General features: G+C 39.9%; 2 protein-coding genes across 2 annotated transcripts; both read left to right on the top strand.

The window, feature by feature from the left end:
* The first annotated feature begins 2723 nt into the window (after positions 1–2723).
* On the top strand, positions 2724–6827 carry slc22a7a (solute carrier family 22 member 7a). Its single transcript, XM_062536602.1, has 9 exons — positions 2724–3101; positions 3517–3620; positions 3731–3885; positions 4200–4368; positions 5010–5127; positions 5218–5327; positions 5434–5648; positions 6410–6518; positions 6617–6827. Exons 1-9 carry the CDS (start codon positions 2724–2726, stop codon positions 6825–6827), a joined length of 1569 nt encoding a protein of 522 aa, XP_062392586.1.
* A 913-nt stretch (positions 6828–7740) lies between these two features.
* Positions 7741–22468, top strand: pex6 (peroxisomal biogenesis factor 6). The gene is made up of 17 exons (XM_062549116.1): positions 7741–8949; positions 9186–9355; positions 9515–9598; positions 9680–9773; positions 9879–10015; positions 11401–11512; positions 11762–11964; positions 12468–12654; positions 13325–13401; positions 13612–13744; positions 13874–14079; positions 18086–18147; positions 18381–18489; positions 19147–19263; positions 20362–20439; positions 20523–20662; positions 21587–22468. Exons 1-17 carry the CDS (start codon positions 7741–7743, stop codon positions 21721–21723), a joined length of 3255 nt encoding a protein of 1084 aa, XP_062405100.1. The 3' UTR covers positions 21724–22468.
* The last annotated feature ends 258 nt before the right edge of the window (positions 22469–22726 follow it).

Below are 22726 nucleotides of genomic sequence, written 5' to 3'. Positions count from 1 at the left end.
GCCTGAGCAGAAAGAGCCCAGAGCCCCAAAAGCACAGCCATCAAAAGCTGGTGGGAAACTCCACACCCTTCCTCACAGCAGCCCCAACAGCACCGGCCAGAGACAGAAAGCGCCAAAGCCACCCAGCACCGCGGTGCCCCTCCAGCAGAGAAGGAGGTCTAAGGAAGGGGCAGCAGCACAGCCATCAGCGACTCTGCCTTCCAGAAAAACACCCAAAGCTCCAGCTGCTGTGAGAGACAGAAAAATAGAGAGTGCAGCAGCTGATAGATGATATAAAGTGTCTCATTTGATGGACTGAGGACATGTGATAAATACATTATTAGCCAGAAATGGCCTGAAATTGACAGGACAGGCATAGTCTTTGGACAAATCAGTCAAATATCATCCTTGGCTGTATGTGACTTTCATTATTTGTTGCTATGTTACCAAACAGTGATTTGCGGCTATATTTTCTTTAACAAGAGCTTCCAGAATAATATTAGCACTAGAGGTTGTATTATATTATGCCAATATGGTGCTATCTGTAAACTGTCCCCTATAATGCTGATGTGATTTATCATTTATGAAGATGAAGATCTCTTTGGTATCTCTTCTTCTTTTTCTTCAGGTCTAAGGTGGTCAGAAGCCTGCCTGCTAACTATGATGCCAAACTTGCACCTTTAAAACTTGACCTTTTTTTTTACCAAAAGTTAAATCCTGTCAAACCCTGTTCCAGTTTTTACAGTCACTCTTTTAATGAAGTGGATCAATCCACAGTACATCTTCAGTTAGCACAAACATAAAATACATGCTCAGTATTCATTTTCACACACAGCTGTTTGATGGATACCTTATAATCGCTTTCTGAAAATCAACAATACAATTTTGCCCTCCTTGTACTCCTGATTCAATGTGTATGAATATATATTGGTTGTATTTCACATACATAACTATATTTAATTGCAACTGCAATCATTTTGTGAAGAGATTTTTGTATTTTTCCATGTGATGTAAATAATGACTTATCAGAGATGTTAGATTACCTTTTCCATGGTTTTACACTGGATATTTTATCTTCTTGTTTTATTATTATAATTTTTCCATTATTTGGTCATAGAAACGTACTGCAGAAAATAACAAAGGTATGTCTGCCTTTCATTAATACATCTACGCTCTCAAAAAATCAACAGTTTAATTATTGCGGACTCAGATTAGTTAATTGTTTTTGTTTTTTTTTCAAGCGAGCATGCTTAACCAGTTATTCCCATAATGCCCACTGCACTGATTTTATGTGAGTGACTTAGGCCTCATTTCTGCAAATAACCTATTCAAGTTTGAGAAGTTATTAGGGAGAGTGTTTACATACTTCTATACAATCTGAATAGAATACCCTGTCTGACATAGCATTCTTCCACAGTCCCAAAATGCAGTGGAACAGAAGTGCGTGTCAAGGGTTTGAAAGTCAGGTGGTCCCAGTTTCATGGTGCTGAGGCCACAGACCATGACGTCAAAGGAGGTATTCATGGACATGCGTAGAAGAGGTGAAAAAAAAGAAAAGCCCACAATTTGTCCTTAGACGGAGAGCTTATAGATATCACTACAATCTACAATAATATGTAGGCTATGTATCAAGTTCATTTCACTCCTTGAGTGAAAGAATACCACTCAGATGGAAAGATGAAATCATTTGACGTCTACAAAAATGACATCTCAAAAGATGCTTAGAAAACACCTAATGACACCCCCACCACGCACACCACCACCAGAAGAATTTGTTGTTGTTTCAACACTGATCATTATGAAACTAGTAGGCCTACAACTTTTTCAATTACCTCTCTGTGACCATTTTTTGCAGCTTCTTTGGCATATTCATCACACATTTGTAGGTCTGCATTTTGAACAGCTCTAAGTGTATTCTATTTGCTTTATCTCCATGTTATATATACAGTATATATTATATATATTCCTTTATATTCTAAAGAATGGCCATGTTTTAGCATGGTAGATTTTATGTTTCCTTGTTCACGTGCAATTGACCAGTGACTCACCTGAAGCAGATAACTGTAATGAATATGTGATACAAGAAATTACTCTAAGAACAAACTGAAGATTTGACAAGATGATTTTCCAGTACAATCCAGAATATTCAACCAGAGAATAATATGCCAGGGCAAACTAAAGCTGTTTCAAAATAGTTTATGGGACTTACATATTTTCTTTTCCTAATGCTTTTGCAAAAACAATAATGTTTTGTAAACGTTATGCAAAAACAAACTGCATGTCAGTACTGTGCTGTCATACTCTTTCTCTCATACAGTATGCTGTAGATATTGTAGTTATTATTCTATATATTTTTATATCATACCAAAAGTGCACAACACTACAACTGTAGAGAGTACTGTAATGTATCCATGCCTCTGTGAAGATGTTGTGGTCAGGTGAATAGAGTTGTGACTAAATGACTATCTTTCAAACAAAGAGCTATTTGTGAGTCTCTTCTCTTTGCGAACCAGTGTGATACAAGCATGAGTAAATGAATTGAGCTGCTGGTGAGAACGTCAGAGTGTCTGTGTCTAGCAACAGAAGATCTCTGCCACTGTGCTGAACACACAAAAAGGATTCGACAACATTTTGTCCTCTTTCCCTTCATGATTTTTGTGGACTCGAAGAAAGAAAGAGGAAAATCAACTCTCTGAAGCCACAACCACAAACAATTACATCAACTACTTTCCACCATCTAAAGAATGAGGTTTGAAGAGGTCCTTGAGGAAGTTGGCAGCTTCTCCAAGTTCCAGTTCCTAGTTCTGCACTTGTTATGTTTGCCACGTGTCATCCTGCCGTTAAACTTCCTCCTACACAGTTTCATCTCCGGCGTGCCACCACACCGCTGTGCCCTGCCACACCTGGGTGATGAGGTCAGTGACGGATTGATGGGTCTTGCTGACCACGATGCTCTGGCCCTGAATCTACCACTGGACCCCGATGGATCTTTTAGCTCCTGTCAAGTATATGGTGATCCTGACCTGGCACTCAACAACAGGTCAAACGTGACAGTGAGACTGGCTTGCCCAAATGGATGGGTCTATAACCGAACACAGTTTCACTCCACCACCGCTACTCAGGTAGTGTCAAATATTATTCAAAATGGTCACATTTAACTATTTCAAATGACTAAAATGACTAATCTCACTAAAGACACTTTATTTTGAGTGAGATGTACAGCAACCAAGCTATCGTCAGTATGTCTCCTGCTATGATTGTTGTCCCTCACTTGCAAGTTGCTTTGGATCAAAGCATCTGCCAATAATAAATAAAAGTGTTTTCTTTTCCTGAATGACCATATTGACAGCATCACTTAACTCAAAGTATTAGTACGCCTTGGCTTTTTGATTAATTCTGAGATAATCAACTTTCATAAAGTGTCAAACATGTTACAGATGAGATTGGCTCATAAGAGTTTTACACATCCTCACAAATGAATGAAGAAATGGATATTGCAGATGTACATTATCATTATTTCAACTAATTTATCAACAGTGGGATTTGGTCTGTGACAACAAAAAATATAACCAGCTCTTAGCAACTTTCTTCTTCATTGGGGTTACCATTGGTGCAGTGATATTCGGTTACTTGTCAGATAGGTACGTTTTCATACAGTTAATGTTAAATTCATTGTAGATAAGATACATTCGTGTTGAATGTTTTTGACACATAATCATATGTAGTTTTGTGGTCACTGATCTTTGCTTAGGTTTGGACGAAGGCCACTGATCCTGGTGTCCTTTTTAGCAAGCGCTGTGTTTGGCACAGCATCTGCTTTCTCAAGCTCGTACGTGATGTTTGCTGTGATTCGGACCCTCTGCGGAGTCTCGCTGACCGGGATGTCCCTCACCACGATGGCCCTCAGTAATATTCTTCCACTTCTCTGACACTGTGGGAGATAAGAGTACAATGATCCACCACTTTCCTCATTCATTTATGGTTTCATACCCTTTTCTATGGGTTTTATTTCACTCAAAGGGCAAATTTCTTAATATCAAAAAATAATAAATCATAAATAAATCACTGAAGACTTGCTTGTGATAAACTGCAGATGTTTTTAAAATGTGATTTTCATTTCCTAGCATGGCACATTAGATGTGGACAGTGTTAACCTAGTTTGCTCTCCATGTAACATACATTCTATCAGAACTGTGCTTCCCATGCTGCTCCTCACACAGGTATTGAGTGGATCGACACAGAGCACCGCACATTTACTGGCACTATCATCAGTCTTGGCTGGAGCGTGGGGAACATGCTCCTTAGTCTCCTGGCTTACTGCTTAAGAGACTGGAGGCATCTGGTGCTGGCGGTCACTTCCCCCTGCCTGGTTGCCATCATCTCTTGGTGGTGAGATTCTCTTCCGGGTCAGGAGTCACAGAGGGATACCCATTCCTTAAAGGGACACTTCACCAATTAGCATTAAGCTTTGTATCTTTAGAAAACCAGTCATGTTTTTGAATGGTCGTGCATCATTCCCTCAGTTTGTCTTGAGGTGGGAGAAATACGGATTTCATTGTTGGACTTCCTGCTTTCAATGATGTAAAAATCATCATTTGACATAATTGAAAGCAGGAAGTCCTATTCATGGGTTTCATTGAAATCTGTATTTCTTCTCAAGGTAAACTGAGGGAATGACGCACGACCATTCAAAAACATGACTGGTTTTCTAAAGATTACAAAGCTTAATGCTAATCGGTGAAGTGTCCCTTTAAGTCAAAGGCCCCTTCTCAACCTCTCTACTCGATGCTCGGTCCTCCAGGCTCGTTCCCACTGATCTATAACTAACACTGGATAGACTATCCCATTGTTGCCGCCCCATCATTCTTTATCTAGATCAGTGGGAACGAGGACCGAGGAGGGAAGGGAGGATATATAAGAAGACGAATGAGAGGCGCCCAAAGTCAGATATGAGGAACAGAAAAATGTCTGGAATGTGCTGGCATCATGTCTGACATTCTAACATTTTTACTGTGGTCTTTGCTTTGCAGGTGGATCCCAGAGTCTGCCAGATGGCTTCTAGCCAATGGCAAGGTAGAGGAAGCCAAGACATATCTGGAACAGTGTGCCAGGATGAACAGCAAGCCTTCAGCCAAACTAGATTCAGAGGTCAGGAGAATACATAGAATTAATCCAAAGAGAATCTGCATAAATCTATACAGATTTAAAATAGTGCTGCTGTGTCAATGTCTTCACTAGACTCTCAGCAAGGTCACTGTTACTGAGGCTACCAACAAGGACTACACGTATTTGGATCTTTTGAGAACACAGAAGATAAGAAAGATAACAATTTGTTCTGGATTGCTCTGGTAGGCCTATACCTTTTCAAACTCAGTGCCATCAAGTGGTCAACAATATTCCTGATGCACCAACTTGTATCTTAGTGTCTTTCCTTTCCTCTATTGGATCTGTCAGGTTTGCTGTAGCCTTCACCTACTATGGCATCAGCCTCAACATCACAGGCTTTGGTCTCAATATGTACCTCACCCATTTCGTGTACGCTGCCATTGAGGTCCCAGCTAAAGTGGGCACATACTTTGCCCTGGATCGGATTGGCCGGAGAAATGTCCAGGCGTACTCCCTCATTACTGTTGGGGGACTATTGGGCATCAATGCGGTCATACCAAAAGGTGTAATTTCAAGATCTTCATAAAGCAAAAAAAGCACTCTGCATGCATGTAATCATTTAGGCTATATGCATACTGTGTATCATTCTTACTAAAGCTGTGTATTGATTAGGGCTGTCAATCGATTAAGAAAATTAATCTAATTAATTACATACTCTGTGATTAATTAATCTAAATTAATCGCATACATATTTTTTGCTAATGTGGCAAGTGGTAGTTTGGTATGTTGCTGACTACGCCACGATGGGACTTTCACCCAAAGATATAATTCACACATCTGTATTTTAACTAATATGCTGAGGAAATAAATTCAAAAGCTTTTTCACATACTGTACCTAGGGGCCTCAATGTCAACACTGTTTCTTTGCATTGATTTGGTACCTGGTCATATGCAAATTCCTTGCTGCATTGTAGAGGACTTTATTTTTAATCAACACTTTATTTTTATCAGCATCACCAGGCCATTTTTAAAAAAGTAAATGTTCCAATCAATGATCTAGGCAGCACATTCTCTTCTCTATCCTTCATTTTATAGTCTAATGGTTACTGGTTCTGGGTCAAAGGTCACAATTGATTAATCTGCGGTATTTTTTTAATCATTTAATTTTTCTAAAATTAATTAATCTAAATTAATCAGTTAATTTGACAGCTGTAGTATTGATTGTTTTCATATTCCTATTTATGATTTAAGAATCAGTCATTAAGTTGGTCCTTTTTCTAGTTACCATCTAATGGAAAATGTTATTTGTATTTCATGTCTTCAGAGTATACAGTTGTGCGCACATGCATAGCTGTCACCGGTAAAGGCTTCTCAGAAGCTGCCTTCACAACCGCATTTCTTTATACTGCTGAATTATACCCTACTCTTATCAGGTAAGATAATAACAATTGGGTAGCTATGTCCATCATCAAGTGATGTCCATCTTCACATGGTCAGTCACCCTAGTCTCATAGAGGTTCCCCTCCACTAGGCAGTGTGGTCTGGGCTACACATCCTTCGTCGGTCGCATTGGGGGTTCCCTAGCTCCCCTGGTGATGCTGCTGGAGGACTTTTGGGTGTTGGCACCACCACTGCTTTTTGCTCTTACTGCCGTCATCTGTGGGAGTGTGGTGTTCCTACTGCCTGAGACTCTGAATGAGCGTTTACCTGAAAACATACTGGATGTAGAAGAGGGAAGGTAAGATTTCAGTATAGTCATCACTTTAGATGTATCCTAAGTGTTTTTTTTTTCATGATTTGTTTACATTGCTAGCAGATAGTTTGAACTCTTGATACAATCCCTTTTAGCATGTCATGTCATAGCACTATGATTATGTGGGTAAATAAAGCACAAAACATCTCTAGTTGGTTGTGATAGCCTATACATTTAGTCTTAGCCTACTCTTATAACCTCTCTTTTATTGTCCTACTCCCCCTTTCTCTCTCTGTATCTATCTCCCTATCACTTAATCTCAGGCACAGATGTGCCCCCAGGAGCCAGGCTACAGAAATGAGTGAGATGCAAAGCGGTTCCTCCAAATAAAGGGGGAATTGTTGTAGTAATGTTGCTCTTTAACCCAATTATGATTTTTTATTATTATTATTATTATTATTATTATTATTATTATTATTATTTTAAGAAATTCCTGTTGCATCTCATGGAGTTTCATCTCCTCATCCAAAGGAAATAGGCCTATTTGTTTCAGCTCTAAATTTGATATTCATATTTTGCTTTTCAATCTGCAATGTTATATGTGCAACCATTAAAGACATCCGACTAAACTGCATGAAAGTATGATTTCTTGATATTCAAACCATAGCAAAATGTCATAGAGCCTCATTTAGGCAAACTAATAAGTGGGTCTAATGTCATGGCAAAGTAGGCTAGCCTACATACCAGAGACATTATGCCAGGAAACATGCCACACATGTTATTCGTCCAAAAATATTTGGTTAGATGTGCTCGAACTAACGTTTTGTCTTTAGATTATCTCGAATTACAGTTTCATAGCAAGACGTTTGAAAAGCATGCTCCGAGTTATCTTGAACGCGGCATCGACAGCGTCCTGTTTACTTTGGACTTGACAACAGTTTGCGCATGTGCGAATAGAAAACATGGCGGCGCCTGTCAGATTAGTTTTTCCTGAGACATTCCCATGTCATATACCTGCTTTGCACGTTGTTATCAATAGGCAGGAGTTCAATAATTTCTTTCCAGATTGTAAGGAATCGTCGCTGACGTTGTTGTACTCATATTGCAGGTCAAAGCCGGGTATTCTGTTATGTGCTTGTTTTGTATCAGAGGAAGAAACGCCGAGGTGCGAGTCACCTGTGCTGTTGCATAACGGTAACAAACTTGCACTAAGAGTATTTGCAAGTAAATTGTTCTCCAAACACTACGGACTTTCGAAGGCGTCGAATGGTGTCGTGCGTCTCTTTCAGCCACTGGTGTTAAGTAAAGTTGTTGTAGGCGTGCGTAGTAGACAAAGTTTCAAGTGGGCGACCTCCGACAAGTTCTCAAATGGCTTGCACGTTCTTGCAACTTGTCAGGACCAGGTACTTTTGGCCAGGCAAGGAGATCCACTGTCGTTACCTTTTCACCCTCTAGTCTTTGATACCACGCAGTGTCGCCAACATCTGTCTGACTTGGTCGTGCTGGAGTCCAGCCCTGTGACGCAGGGAATCATCACCGTCAATACAAGTTTGGTGGTCACTGACTGTCGAGACATCAGTCCATATCAGACCTTGAATGAACAGTTGAACCACAATTCCACTCGTAATTTGATGTCTTTGATCGCTTCGGACTTTGCCCATTATGCCAATAGCCTGGGCAGTGGCAACTCCTTGTTGGACAATACAGCATTGGTTAGCTCTGGGTTCTCTGGTTTTGTGCAGGCACTGGAATGCAGGGTTGAAATCAGAGTTGCTGATATTCTTAACCTCTGTCAGAAAGGTGGAATCGTTTTTAGAGAAGGACAACATGCTGAATTGGACATGGACAACACAATCTTTCTCAGCAAGAATTTGCTACTTAAACTTGGGTTGTTTAATGGTGAATGGGTTGTGGTGTCTACATTGTGTGCACCCTCTGAAAGGACCAAGGCATCAGCGAATTTGGAGCCAACTCAAAGTCCTGAAACTGAAAACAAGAGAGCATCCAAAGCCAGAGTAGATAAACACCTTGCCTCCGTAGTGGTGATAGACTTTGCCGAGAGTTCCAGCACAGCTCTCAGTGACAACGTTGGTGTCATCTCCTTAGTTCATTGGTTTAATCTGACCAGTGGAGAACCGCTTCCTCGGGGCAGCAAGACTGTGAAAATCAAGGTGAGTTTTTATTAAGATAAATGGTTACACTGTCATGCAATTAAATGAAATGAAAACCGTATTCTGTTTGTCCTCTGACACAAACATTAAACATATGTAATTAATATGTGTCCTAGAGCCATATTAGGAAATCATGTAGGGGCATATGTCGTCTTACTATTTGAATTACAATTATGTCCATTACAAGCTATTTAAGATGTTCAGTTATCACATTGCATTGCATTCTATTCCTATAGAGGTGGAATCCTGTGTCTACCCTACCAGGACATCAGCTGTCAGAGAGCTCCTCCCGATCAGCTTCACCACCATTTGCCACAGAGCTCCACATCGAGGCAATCAGATCACCAGGCGTAAGCCTACACAGGCTCTGGGACGCACTTCTCCACCAATATTTCAGTACGCCAAGGTTGGTAGTCATGTGCTTCCCTTGTAGCCCAGCCTAGTCCTCAATCAAGCTAACACACTGTTCACCAGAATATGAGTGTATCATATCATGAATGATCATGACCGATCAAGGTAATCTGTTGAACAATGTTTATATATATTTTTTATTGTTCTTGTTAAGGCTGGTGTGGCAGGGGGCTGTCTTAAGTGTCCCTACAGCTGGACATCCTGAGGTTATTGAGACCTACTATGAGGGAATAACAAGGTAATCCTCTTTTTTTCCACTCACATTCAGTAATAAGGACTGTATTTTTGTCAGCCTCTTTGACACATCTGACACCTGCAGGTGGCCAGTCTTGAGCTTTAAAGTGAAGAGCGTCTGTGGCACAGCAGACTCCGGACCCTACCTGGCAGACACAACACATTCCCGTCTGTACTTGGTGAGGACAATCTCCTCCCCCATGTTGGGGATTTGGTAGTGCAAGTGATGTGAATGTTTGTCCTTGTATTTAGTATTAGTGAGTATTGTTGTTCTATCTGCACAGGAGGGCAGCACCAATAGCCCAGCTCCATGGTCTGGCTCAAATGAGGCACCATCATTTTGGACACATTTGTCACCTGCTGGGCTATCAAACACTGTAGAGCAACTAGTGACCATCATTCATCCCTATGTCAATGAAAGGTTAGTATTATATAGATTAAGTTAATTACAATTTAGTTATAGAGTAAGGTATTTATAATTTAGTTATAGATCTTTATATGCATATACCGTAAAACTTCAAACAATAGCCGAGTCCCAAATAGACGCATGTCTCTTTTAAACGCCCGGTGTGGCTACAGATTTGGGTTATAGGCCGGTCTCCAACAGAAGCCTGGTCTGTTTTTTTAGTTTCGGGTTGTATTTATTCTTCTTATACCCGTCAGATCGTCTGTTTAAGCCAGCATGGTGCAGGTTGCAGAGTTCCAAATTCTTAACTTTTTTCGACTTTGGCTTAGCCTATGTCCTGCATTATTTAATTAATGCCATTTTGTTAAATTTGCGCACTAGACAACATATTTTATCACAAACTTTCTTTGTTTAGTTTCACTTTCTCTCGTTTCTCCGCGTTTCTCCGCGTTTCTCTCAATACTATGGCGGAAAAGAAAAAGACTTGATTTAAATGACATTTAAGATGACAGTTGTCAAATTTGCCTAACAAAATTCGGGAGAAGCAGCGGCAAGATATTTCACGGTTGATCCAAAGAGGGTGCGTAAAGGCTGAGCTGTAACGTCTGTCTCCAAAGAGGGAGAGCCCTGCGTATCTGGTCAGGAGCTGCGCAAGCAAGGCAGGCAAGTGGAGGAGAGCGACGAGGAGGAGGAATTTGCTAATCAACTTGTAGCCTAGTTGAGGATCACGGTGATAGCGATTAATAGGATCATTTGTAATCACACGATTGCAGTGGTTTTATAGGGTAGCATTCATTCTTTATTGTTGATGTGTTATCAGGGGCAAGTTCACAGGCTCGATGGTAACTTGAATTGTTCAGCCCGCTGCCACATCGTTTCGTTATTTTAAGCTGCCATTAACTTAAGACATAGCCTATTATAGTATAGGCTAATTATAATATTATCTGATTTGTGAAACACATTCGAATCATAGGCGAAATAAAGTAGCCTACCGTAATATAATGTGGTAACCTCCTGTTGTCATGCTTTCCGTCAGCTTATGCTATTGGGTAGTTATTTCTAATCCTACAATAAACCTACACCCAACTAACCACACTAAATTAAACGCCTGTCTCATATAGACGCCTGTCTCAAATACACGCCGGTGCATTTTGGCGATTTGGCAAAATAAAAGCCCGGGCTATTGTTTGGAGTTTTACGGTACTTATCTGCAATTCAATAAAAAACGTAGATCTGAACGGAATATTGTTATGGTAAAGGTGTTTGGCAGACTGGCAGATAATAGTTAAAAATAAAATTGAAAAAGCCTACAATATAATAGATATTTAGTTTTGACATTTTGTTAAATAGTTTTTTCATGACCTTGTGATTAAAAACGGCCTTTCCTTAAAACCCCAAAGCTCACCCGTGTTCCAAGGAAGGGGCACCATCTTGCTCAAAGGACCAAATGGCTGTGGCAAAGTCACTGCAGTCCAGGCAGCATGCCGGAGGTTGCACCTGCATCTGCTGAAGGTGACACAAGACTCAGCCCTGCAGTCAGATGAAACTAGTTCTCTTGTATGAGTAAAGAGCTGTAGTGTTATGAGGGTATTGATGCTCTGTTTACATCTGGGCAGATAGTTTCATATTGTGTTTTATCATAATTGTGTCATATCTGTGATAAATCATGTTTTTATTTCTTTCTACCTCTTCTCCAATGCTTGACATGGAACAACACAAACATGGCTCCATGTTCCGGTCTCTTCCATTGCCCTTGTGCAGTACGACTGTGTCACGCTCTGTGCTGACACTGCAGCTGCCTGCGAAGCCAAGATGAGATCTGCATTTCAGAAGGCGGAAGTCCATCAGCCATGCATCCTTCTGCTGAGGAACGCCCAGCTGCTGGGACAACCACGCGACGGGACAGAAATGGATGCCAGAGTGCTCGCTGCACTGTGCCAGTTAATAGAGAAGGCTCCCTCCAGGTACAGTACGCACTGCAGCTCTGCCACCAGCACGGGCACCGCCCCATTTTAGACTTTTACTGAAAGGAAAAAAAACTGGTTGTCATGGCAATTCTAGTACACTAACATGCAAAAACCTTGTATTCATAAAGAAAATCTCAAACACACTGCCACATTTATTGGGGTTATGTAAAAACATTAGAAGAGTGATCTTTTCAAAAGCTACTTGAAAACACCAACAACCTGCTACAACTTGAATACTAACCACATTTCAATACTGCTGCTTGTTTATTCAGTTAGCAAAAAGCAACAGGACCAGAATACCTATTCTCTTCTCAAGAACAATGTGTTGACTAATTTAATGCACTCTACATTTTGAATGTTTTGTTTTTCGTAGTTCTTTTATTTGTTCATTGGTGAGGCACTTTAAATTGTAGATGTGTCTGAATTGGGCTTATAAATAAATGTGCCTTGCGCTGCCTTGCTTTAATTATTGACATGTCTGCCTCTCGCCTCAATGACAGGGTCATTGTGGTGGCCACTGTGAGCAATGCAAAGGAGCTCTCCTCAAGTATGCTGGCAGTGTTTGTCCACCAGGTAGTGATAGAGCGCCCAACAGAGGAGCAGAGACGAGCCCTGCTGAGCATGCTCAGTGAGGACCTTCCCTTGGGGAAGAATGTCAACCTGAGCAAGCTGGCCAGGCAGACTGTGGTGAGACCGATTCATTTTTATTGCAGTACCTTCTATCAGTCACTGATTTGCCTAAAGGCTATTAGCAACATTCTTGATTTATTTTTTTAATTTCATATGAAGTGTCACATAACTCCTCTTGAGGCTTATTTAATCCCCCATAGGAAAGCAATAAGTAAGAAGATATTGTTTTCTCCTAAGAATTAAAAGAAAAACAGAGTATGTTGTGTTCTTAATTTCTCAGCAGGAAAATAGCCCAAGTTGTGATCAGGCTTGTGCAAAATTCAGAATTGAATTGAATTGATGTCAAAAGCAGGATGTAGAATTACAATTTATTATTTCTTGTGAGACAAAGAAGAGACATATCCGAGACTACATTTTCCTATGGGAATTAGTGGTTCAAAGTTCAACCGCAGTAGTTATGTGAGCCGGGAACTCCGCACAAGTGCTGCCTACTGCCTGTTTGATAGTATGTATACAGTATGAGTGTCTGTGTGAGTACTGTATGTATATGAGTGTCTGTATGATAGAACTGTATGTATATGAGTGTCTGTGTGATGGTACTGTATGTATATGAGTGTCTGTGTGAGTACTGTATGTATCTGAGTGTCTGAATGTGAGACATTCACTGCACAGAGTTCAAGAGGTGTGTAAATGAAATCAGCTGATAGGTACTCTATCCCCCTCCTAGGGGTTTGTCCTGGGAGACCTATGTGCGCTACTGACTCTGGCTGGAAAAGTTGCACACAAAAGGATTCTGAAAACAAGGTTTGAGTTCAGTTTACTTTCCTTTGGCCTGCCACCCCATTTCTGATTTCGACATGTTTTAACTGAACGTTCATCAGATTTCTTGTGCTGTTATAATGCCTTATGCAGAATTCTGTAGTATGGACACAGGACTTGTATTTAGTCTGAATATAATTGTTATTGCTGTAATTGTGCATCATTCCACTTGGTGGTTGACTGGCTGTGCTGCAGCTTCCCTGGAGGCCTGAGTGTGCCACAGGAGGAGGACCTGTGTGCATCAGGAGTGCTGCTGCTGGCTGAGGACCTCAGCGTGGCTCTGGACACTCTGCAGGAGATGCACTCACAGGCCCTCGGGGCCCCAAAGGTGAGCCTTCAGAACGGGGACAGATTTGGGCCTTTTGCACATTGGCCTCCATAAGTGCACTGAAAAAAGCTCAATGCAGTCTAGCATTGGTGGGTACAATCTAGTTCTCTGTCTTCTCCCTGCTCTCAGATCCCGTCTGTAAGATGGCAGGACGTTGGAGGCCTTCAGCAGGTGAAGAAGGACATCATGGACACCATTCAGCTCCCTCTGGAGCACCCTGAGCTGGCAGCCATGGGCCTCAAGAGATCTGGACTGCTGCTCTATGGGCCTCCTGGCACGGGCAAGACTCTACTGGCCAAGGCAGTGGCCACAGAGTGCTCTTTGACCTTCCTCAGGTGAACTACCACACGGGACACTGACTGACCATTGGAAGACTGTTGATCATGCCATATCAATAGATCAGTCTAGAAAGAAGAGGGCAAATACAGACATCACGGTTACTAGTACTAGACTATCCAAACTAGTTAAGGAATAGGCATCAAAACGAGCTTTGTTGATAGGTATAATTGATGTGATTGATCGTTATAATTTAGGCTTTAATTGATCATTCCAAACTAGTTGGGGAGTAGGCATCAAAACCAGCTTTAGTAGTCTTGGTAGCATTCCTGACAGGATGTTAGTGGTTATTAACAGCATTCCTGACAGTTTGGCCGTATGCCCATCACTGCACCCATGTCCTTTTCAATACAGTGCCTTGCTGTTGCCTATTGAGGTTGTAGGGGGCTACATATAAAAAAGGCCAGTGGGCCAGATGGCATCTCGGCCTCCCTCCTTAAATCTTTTTCCCAGGAATTAACTCCAGCTTGGAGCCCTCTTTTCCAACTTTCTATAGACACTTACACAATTCCAAAAATCTGGAAGAAAGCTATTATTATTCCTGTCCCTAAAAAACCTTGTCCACACTGTAAAAAAAAAAAGTTCGTTCAACTCAAATTTTCAAGGCAACCGGCTGCCTAGAATTTTTGAGTTCAATCAACTTAAACTTAGCACGTTTTGAAGAACTACAATTATTAAGTTGTGTAAGCTAAGTTTTTCAAGTTCTGCCAACTGATTTTTTTTAATTCAAGTTACTGGAAATTTACTGGAAAGTTGTAAAAACTTACTATTTTGAGTTCAGATTACCATCCCCTAATAACGTGTTTGTTCCCAGAATGCAACAGCACCATTCAACATATTCTGAAAGAAATCACAAATAGTTTCCAACTGAAATGTAATCTTGAAATAAGATTCTAAGCAAAGCTAAAACTAAGTAACCGTGACACTAAAGGCCATACTGTTTTGGTCATGTTGTCATGTAATTGTTTGTTGTTGCTACAAACCATCATGTAGATGACCATCCACAATGACTTAATCTTGTGCATAGTACTTAGAGTAATGAATATGCTAGCGGCACAAACAGATATTCACATTCTTAGTGGTATCATTGTGACTATGAACTTCCTGATTGCAACTAGTGCAGTTGCTGCTTTTACATTAATTCATGATAAATTTGTTAGGGTTAAGAACTACTCAAGGAGAAAACCCTACAAGGAGAGAGAGAGAGAACCCTACAAGGAGAAAATGAAATCCACCCCAGGAAGAATACAGGAACACCAGTGGGTGGGTGTTTAGGAAGATTCCAAGGGCCCAGAAATGACAGAGGGCCCTCAGAGAGCCTTGCCCCCAATAACACTATAGACAGTATTATTGGAGGAACCCAGAATGTCTGTCCGTCATAGGGCATACATTCTCTAGCAGCATACCTGCAGACACATAATGCAAGAAAGCATTGAGTGGCCGACTTTGTGATGCCGTGAAGGAGCCAGATTAATGCAAATTGAGAAAGCAGTCAATTTCGCATTGCACCCCAATTAATATATGTCTACTTTCTAAAATGACATTATATTTTGATAATGGTCTTCTCCTCAATGGTAACCCTGACAAAACTCTGAAAATCTGTCACATAGTCATTTTGTTCAATAGTTGATTTGTGTTATACACATCCAAAAAAGCCACAATAAACAGTAATGAGAAAAAATAGACATTATAAACAAGAAAATAACATTTGCCCATAATTCCTAAGGGGATGGTATCTGAACTCAAAATAGTAAGTTTTACAGACTTGAAAATTCCGGTAACTTGAATTAAAAATACTTAGTTGGCAGAACTTGAAAAACATTGTAGTTCTTAAAAAGATAAGTCAATGCCTTCAACTCAAAAATTCAAGGCAGCCGGTTGCCTTGAAAATTTGAGTTAAACTAACTAACAATTTTTTTAGTTAGGACCATAACTTACAATTTTAAGTTAACTTGATTAGTTTAGTTCTTCACTGTCAACTTGAAAAGTTAGTGAAATCAGTTGACTTTTATATTTCAAGTTGAACCAACTTAAAAACCCAGTGAAAAACAAATAACTTGGACAACTTGGACTTCTTTTTTTATGTTGTGTTAACTCATGAAACTGAGTAGACATACATTTGCTTATTTCATAAGTTGAAATAACTTCAGGGAAGACTGCACTGATACATATAATTAAATATTTAAGTTGAGTCAACTTAATTTTGCAAGTTTGCAAGATGCAATTACAAAAAAAGTTGGATCAATTGTTTTTTTCTAGTTTACCATGTCTTCCTGATTTTTTTAGTTATATTTACTTACAAACCTTAGTTTGCAGGACAAAAGGCAAGTTCTAATTTTTACAGTGCAAAACATAATAATGACTTTAGACCTGTGGCCCTGACCTCGGTAATAATGAAAGTTTTTGAGCGTATAATGGTGGGCATTTTAAAACAGGAGGTAAAGCACCTTCTAGATCCGTACCAATTTGCGTATCAGAACAACAGGGGTACTGAGGATGCTCTCAATACAACAACTCATTTGGTACTTAAACATACTGAAAACCCAAAGGCTTATGCCAGACTATTGTTCATGGATTTTAGTTCAGCTTTTAACACGATTCTACCCCAGATACTTTTAAAAAAGCTCAAACGAATGGAGGTGAACCCCTTTGTTATTAAATGGTACTTTGCTTTCCTCACTGGAAGGCAGCAACAGGTGAGGGTCAACTCTACTCTCTCCAGCATAAAAGACATCAATATGGGAGCACCACAGGGGTGTGTAAGTTCTCCAATTCTCTTCACATTATACACCAATAGCTGTAGAAGTGAGAGCAGTGGGCATTATGTCATTAAGTTTTCTGATGATACGGCACTATTGAGCCTTCTGTATACTAACTCAGACACAACTGTGTATCAAACAGAGGTACAGCGCATAGTGTCATGGTGTGAGGGTCACAACCTTATTTTAAATGCGAAAAAAACAAAAGAGATGATCTTTGATCCCAGGGGTGTGGGTGATCATAAGCCTGTGTCCATCAAAGGACAGGCAGTAGAGCAAGTCACTCAATTTAAATACTTGGGTATCACTTTGGATTGTAAGCTACAGTGGGGCTCTCATGTGGAGTATGTTTGCTCACGCATCTGTCAACGGCTTCATTTTCTGCGTAGACTGAGGGTCCATGGTGTGGATAGGTTCATTATGTTGTTGTTTTATAGAGCTACCATTGAGTCCATAATACGCTATGGCATCACAACATGGTTCTGCAACCTGACCGTTAAAAACAAAGCACAACTCCAGAACCTTGTGAAGAGGGCAGGGAAAATAATGGGGATTAAGCCCCCATCCTCCTTAAAGGAGATCTTTGAGGACTCAGTCAGGAAGTTAGGTCTCAAGATAGCCACAGACCCAACCCATGTCCTAAATATGGAGTATGAGCTGTTGCCTCTGGGCAAAAGGTACCGACTCCCATTCTGTAGGCTTAATCGATTCAAGTTCTCCCTAGTGCCATTATCAATTAAGCTACTCAATGATGGAGCAGGGCAATAGTGCAATAACTGAAGGGGCATTTGTGCAATAGCTAGTGGCTAGCAGCTTCTTTTTATACTATCTTATCTGATGAGCTGTGCTTGTGTTGTGTGTGTGGGGTGGTGGGGGGGTATGGGGTGGGTGTGTTTACTATAGTGCTAGTTGTTTTTTATAATGGTGTTGGGGAGGGGGGTACCATACTGTATGTTTTAATGTTTTATGTTGTATGTATGTCATGTTAAAACCTTGTACCGCCGAGGCTCCTGTTGCCCAAGATGAATTTCTCTCGTAAGAGAGACAATAAAAAGTACTTAACTTAACTTACTTAATTTAACTTAACTTAACTTAACTTAACTTAACTTAGTAAGGGGTACTATGAGAGAGGCCAGAGACCATATTCATCTGAAGCACTTAAACATTGATTTCATCTTAGATGCAGACATGTATCTGACATGAACTTGCTCTTGTTTTGATTTGATGTCTGACTTTGCTCCTCTAGTGTAAAGGGACCTGAGCTGCTCAACATGTATGTGGGCCAGAGTGAGGAGAATGTCAGAGAGGGTAAGTGTGGCTCTAGTGGCCAGTCCTGAGAATAGCATCTTATCTTGGACAGAAATAATGATGGTTTGGCATGAGAAACATGTCCCAAAGTTTTCATTTTGACAAATTAGATTGATATATCCATTTCAAATGCTGGACAACAAATGTGATTATAAAACATGACATGAATCTCTCTATCTCTCTGTCTCTCTCTTTCTCTCCCCTCCTCTCATCTCATCTCCTCATCCTCTCAGTGTTTGCTTCAGCCCGTAATGCAGCTCCTTGCATCATTTTCTTTGATGAGTTGGACTCATTGGCTCCCAACAGAGGCAGAAGTGGAGACTCAGGAGGTGTGATGGACAGGTAGCTGTGATTTTAATGTTGGGTCAAATCCAGACCTGTGTATTAATAACTACCAGAACTCGTTCTGGAGACCTGCGAGCAGCACCTGAGGTGCATAATGTATGCTTCAGAGGTCATGACCTCTATAGGATGTAGGAGTTGTGAAATGCAAAGCAGAAGCGTGGAAGAAGTGCATGCCGTGCAGCCAGTGTTGTGTAGGAGTGAATGCTCTCTGTCCACACTGAATCCGCTAAATAGGGCCTTCTATTCTTCTATTGCGTCATATTTCTCGATCAAAATAGCTGAACAGTGCAAGTATCTGAAAGAAAATAGAGACGTGGCATACTGTACGTCATATGACTGTGGCTTAAATTACATTGGAACTGTGTGTAACTCTCACTTTGTACTATCTCATTGATACTACAATGGTAGTTGCATATATATTGGATCTATATCTGAATTATTGCCACATGGAAGCGAAACACTAATTTGATGCAAAATGAATCCAAGTCCATGCACTTTTGTTCTGAGTACACTGCATGACCGATCTGGTCTGTATCACTTCGGTTTGAATAAACCCAACCAAGCCAGTGTAAACCCAGCCAAGGGTCTACAGTAGGATGAATTACCCTTCACACTTTCAACTGCGTTTGTTTGTTTGTTTGTTTGTTTTGACAGGGTTGTGTCTCAGTTGCTAGCAGAGCTTGATGGCCTACATTCCACTGGTGATGTTTTTGTGATTGGAGCAACCAATCGTCCAGACTTACTCGACCAGTCCCTGCTCAGACCTGGAAGGTTAGCGCTTCATGAAGACTATTAACGTTGTACCAATTGTCCCTCCATGCCAGACCATACTTAGACCTTTGACCTTCCAGAGTAAAGCACCACCTGACAATGTGGTTGCGCCACCTAACTTTTGCTACTAATTTCAAATTGCACAGCCATCTTCTTGGACACCTATATAATCTTTTAACTTTGCTAGCAAGTTAAATTTTACAATGGTTGTACCACCTGAACTGTACAAGTCCAACTGTGAAGAGAAAGTAGCTGTTTTTTTTTTTTTTATTTAATATTTGAGTGAGATTTTCAAACTTTTCACTCATCAGTAAAGGTCACTTGGGGTCTTCTTGATGAAGCAATATCTTGTTTACGCTTTTCCCTCTTCAAATCAGAATATACATTTCAGATATGCAGATATCCAAAACAAAAGGGTTTTTTTCAGAAACAATTTAAGAGCTAGTAAACTAGTAGATAAAATTAAACAATAAAATGATGCCCCCATATTTATTTTTAATTCCCTTACCTTTTAAATTCTATATTTAATACTTTTCAGTTTTCACAGTGTTAATTTGCTCAGACGGTTGCCAACCTGACATTTTGAAGGTTTGACAAAACATAAAGATGACAAAATATAAAATAAATATCATTTTTATGATAAGAATATGTTATTATACAAGTTTTATATATAAAAACATATAAGTATGAATCATTTAAAATGATCTTAAACCAAAGTAATGGACTCGGACATAGACACTGCATGTCACGTCATTGACCCATGTGTGATCTATAAAAATGCAAAATGGAAATAAATGTATCTGGCACACATATTAATAACATATTGATAACATATTAGCTAACACATAACAAATAAAAGTTATGAAATGAATAAAAAATGATCAGTATTTAGCCAATAATGTGTACAAGGAGGAGGGAAATATGCAAGGCCATAGCTCTGTTAGCTTTGACTTAAAATGTAGCTGTTTTGTAAGCACTGCTGTTTCATTCAGAAAATCCATGTTGCTTGTCCACTCTTGTTTTCTGATCCTTTGTGGTAGCTGATCTGGTTATCTAGTGTCCGCTCTCATCTTGTTCTATTGTTTTCTAATTCTTTAGATTTGATAAACTCGTATATGTTGGGATCAATGACAACAAGGACTCCCAGTTGCAAGTGCTGAAAGCCATCACAAGAAAGTAAGTGTGTGAAGTTATGTGTATGATCTCTGCTGCTGTGGGTACCTGTCTAAAACAACATGGCCTTCCTGGTGTGTGGTCAGGTTCAGCCTGGAGCCTGGAGTGAGCCTTGCGGACGTGGTGGCACGTTGTCCCCCTCAGATGACCGGCGCTGACCTCTATGCACTCTGCTCTGATGCCATGATGGCCGCTGTGAAGAGGAAGATTCAGGGCATCAGTGAAGGTGCGTTTCTTGTCTGGTGTGAGAGCAGGGGACCGTTGTGGTAAATGTGCTTATACTTAGACTCTGAATTACAGTGCTGAATTACTCTGAATTACTTTGAAATTGTTACTTTTTTTGTCTTACAGCCTGAAATCAATTTAAAAAAAAAATCTTTTTCCAGTTTTATTTACAAATTTAGCGGTACAACATCAAAATAAATGATGAAAAAAAGACAACAGTTCTGAAAATTAATTAAAAAAAATGAAAAACTAGAATGATAGGGTTGGAAAAGTCATCAAAGCTTAAGCTAAAGCTTTTTATTAATTTTCAGAACTGTTGTCTTTTTTTCATTATTTTGATGTTGTACAGCTACATTTGTAAATAAAACTGGAAAAAGATTTTTTTTTTAAAATGGGTTTTGATTTCAGGCTGTAAGACAAAAAAAAGTAACTATTTCAAAGGGGTATGACGACTTTCTATAGGCACTGTATTCTGTTCATCTTCATGTAAATAAAATATAATGTGATGGTATGCTTACAGAAATATTTTTTTCAGGTGAAATAACTGCAAAACCAGTGTTTTGTATTTAGGGCCCATAGGTCTCTTTTATGCTTATTTATTGATTGATTAATTTAATAATAATTTCAATTGATTAATGATCTAATAAATTCTGCCATTGTAAATCCCAACCCCTGCCATAAAGCTGCAAAAGACCTCAGAAGTCCCAGTGGTGCGAGAGGGAGTAGTTTAATCACAGCGCTCCTCTGTTGAAGGGCTCAGGTGGAACTTCTGACTGTAGCACACAACAACAAACACAACATCTATTCCATGTCTTCTACAGGAGACTTTCAGAGAATGATGGAGTAAGGTCCTCTCTGTCTTCCCTTGTTCAGTTTGTTTCTCATCATTACCTCTTGTCTCTCCCATGCTCTCTGATCCCTCCAGGCCTGGAGGCCGAGGATGGAGACCTGTTGCTGTCAGCGGAGGATTTCCAGCAGGCGTTATGCAACGCACAGCCGTCCGTCTCTGAACAGGAGCTACTCAAGTACAAACTTCTCCAGCAGAAGCTCACTGCAAAGTAACCCCAGCACCAACTACACTTGGGCTCTTCTTACAGCATCCAACTTAGGCACTTCATTCCCAGAAAATAACCCACAGCTCACACAAATCACACACATACATGTATTTACACAGTGCCATCACATTGAACTTCATACTGCGGCCATAACCTCAATCATATTACTGCATACACATCAAGTCAATGTAATTAGACATTTCAACGACCAAAGAGTTTGTAAACATGCTTGCGTCATGTATACAAATATTTGTTTTCAGACTTTTTTCTGTATATGTTATTTGGTCACACTTTATATTAAGCACATTCGTTAACTAGTGGCAGGTAAATTTTGGCAGGTTTCAAAAAGAAGTGAATCTGCTTATGAAGTGTACTTCATCATGCCTGTTTAAAATGCACTACAGCTTACTTTTGCAGTTTCTTTTAGTTGTAATACCAAGCTGTTTAAGCAGTGGTCAATTCACTTAGATTTGTAGGTGTAGTACCAGGCTGTTTAAACCATTTGGTCAAATCACTAAAATCTTTGTGGTCTATTTCACCTATGCTGTGATATGGATCACAAAGGACAAAAGGACAAATTAATATAAAGTGTTACCAAGTTTATTTAATGTAATGTTGTAAATAATGTCTAAAAATGTAAATTCAGAGAAGTACTACTGGAAGTTTAAATGACTTTGCACCTGCCATCACATGGTAGCTCAAAATAAAAGATGAAGACACAGTGAACACAAAAAACAATCTTTTTATGGTATAAAATTTCTCATGTGTAAACTTTCAACCTGTGCAAGCTTTTCAATTCTTGGTGCTCATTAGCACAACACTCTGAGCACTTGTCCATACGGGGCGTTATAGCATAAACCTCTTTTCTTTCCGTCAAATTCAACTGAAATCAAATGAACGATGTCAAATTAACCTTATTATCATTTCTGTCACCTACACAATAACACTTAGATCTAATTATCGGGTAAATGTCACAATTTGTCTTACACATTCCAATTCCAATGATAACA

This window comes from Sardina pilchardus, chromosome 1 (genome assembly GCF_963854185.1).
Source record: "Sardina pilchardus chromosome 1, fSarPil1.1, whole genome shotgun sequence".
In the NCBI taxonomy this organism is placed as follows: domain Eukaryota; kingdom Metazoa; phylum Chordata; class Actinopteri; order Clupeiformes; family Clupeidae; genus Sardina; species Sardina pilchardus.
Note: the sequence above shows the minus strand (reverse complement) of the source record. Positions and strands in the feature narration are given on the sequence as shown.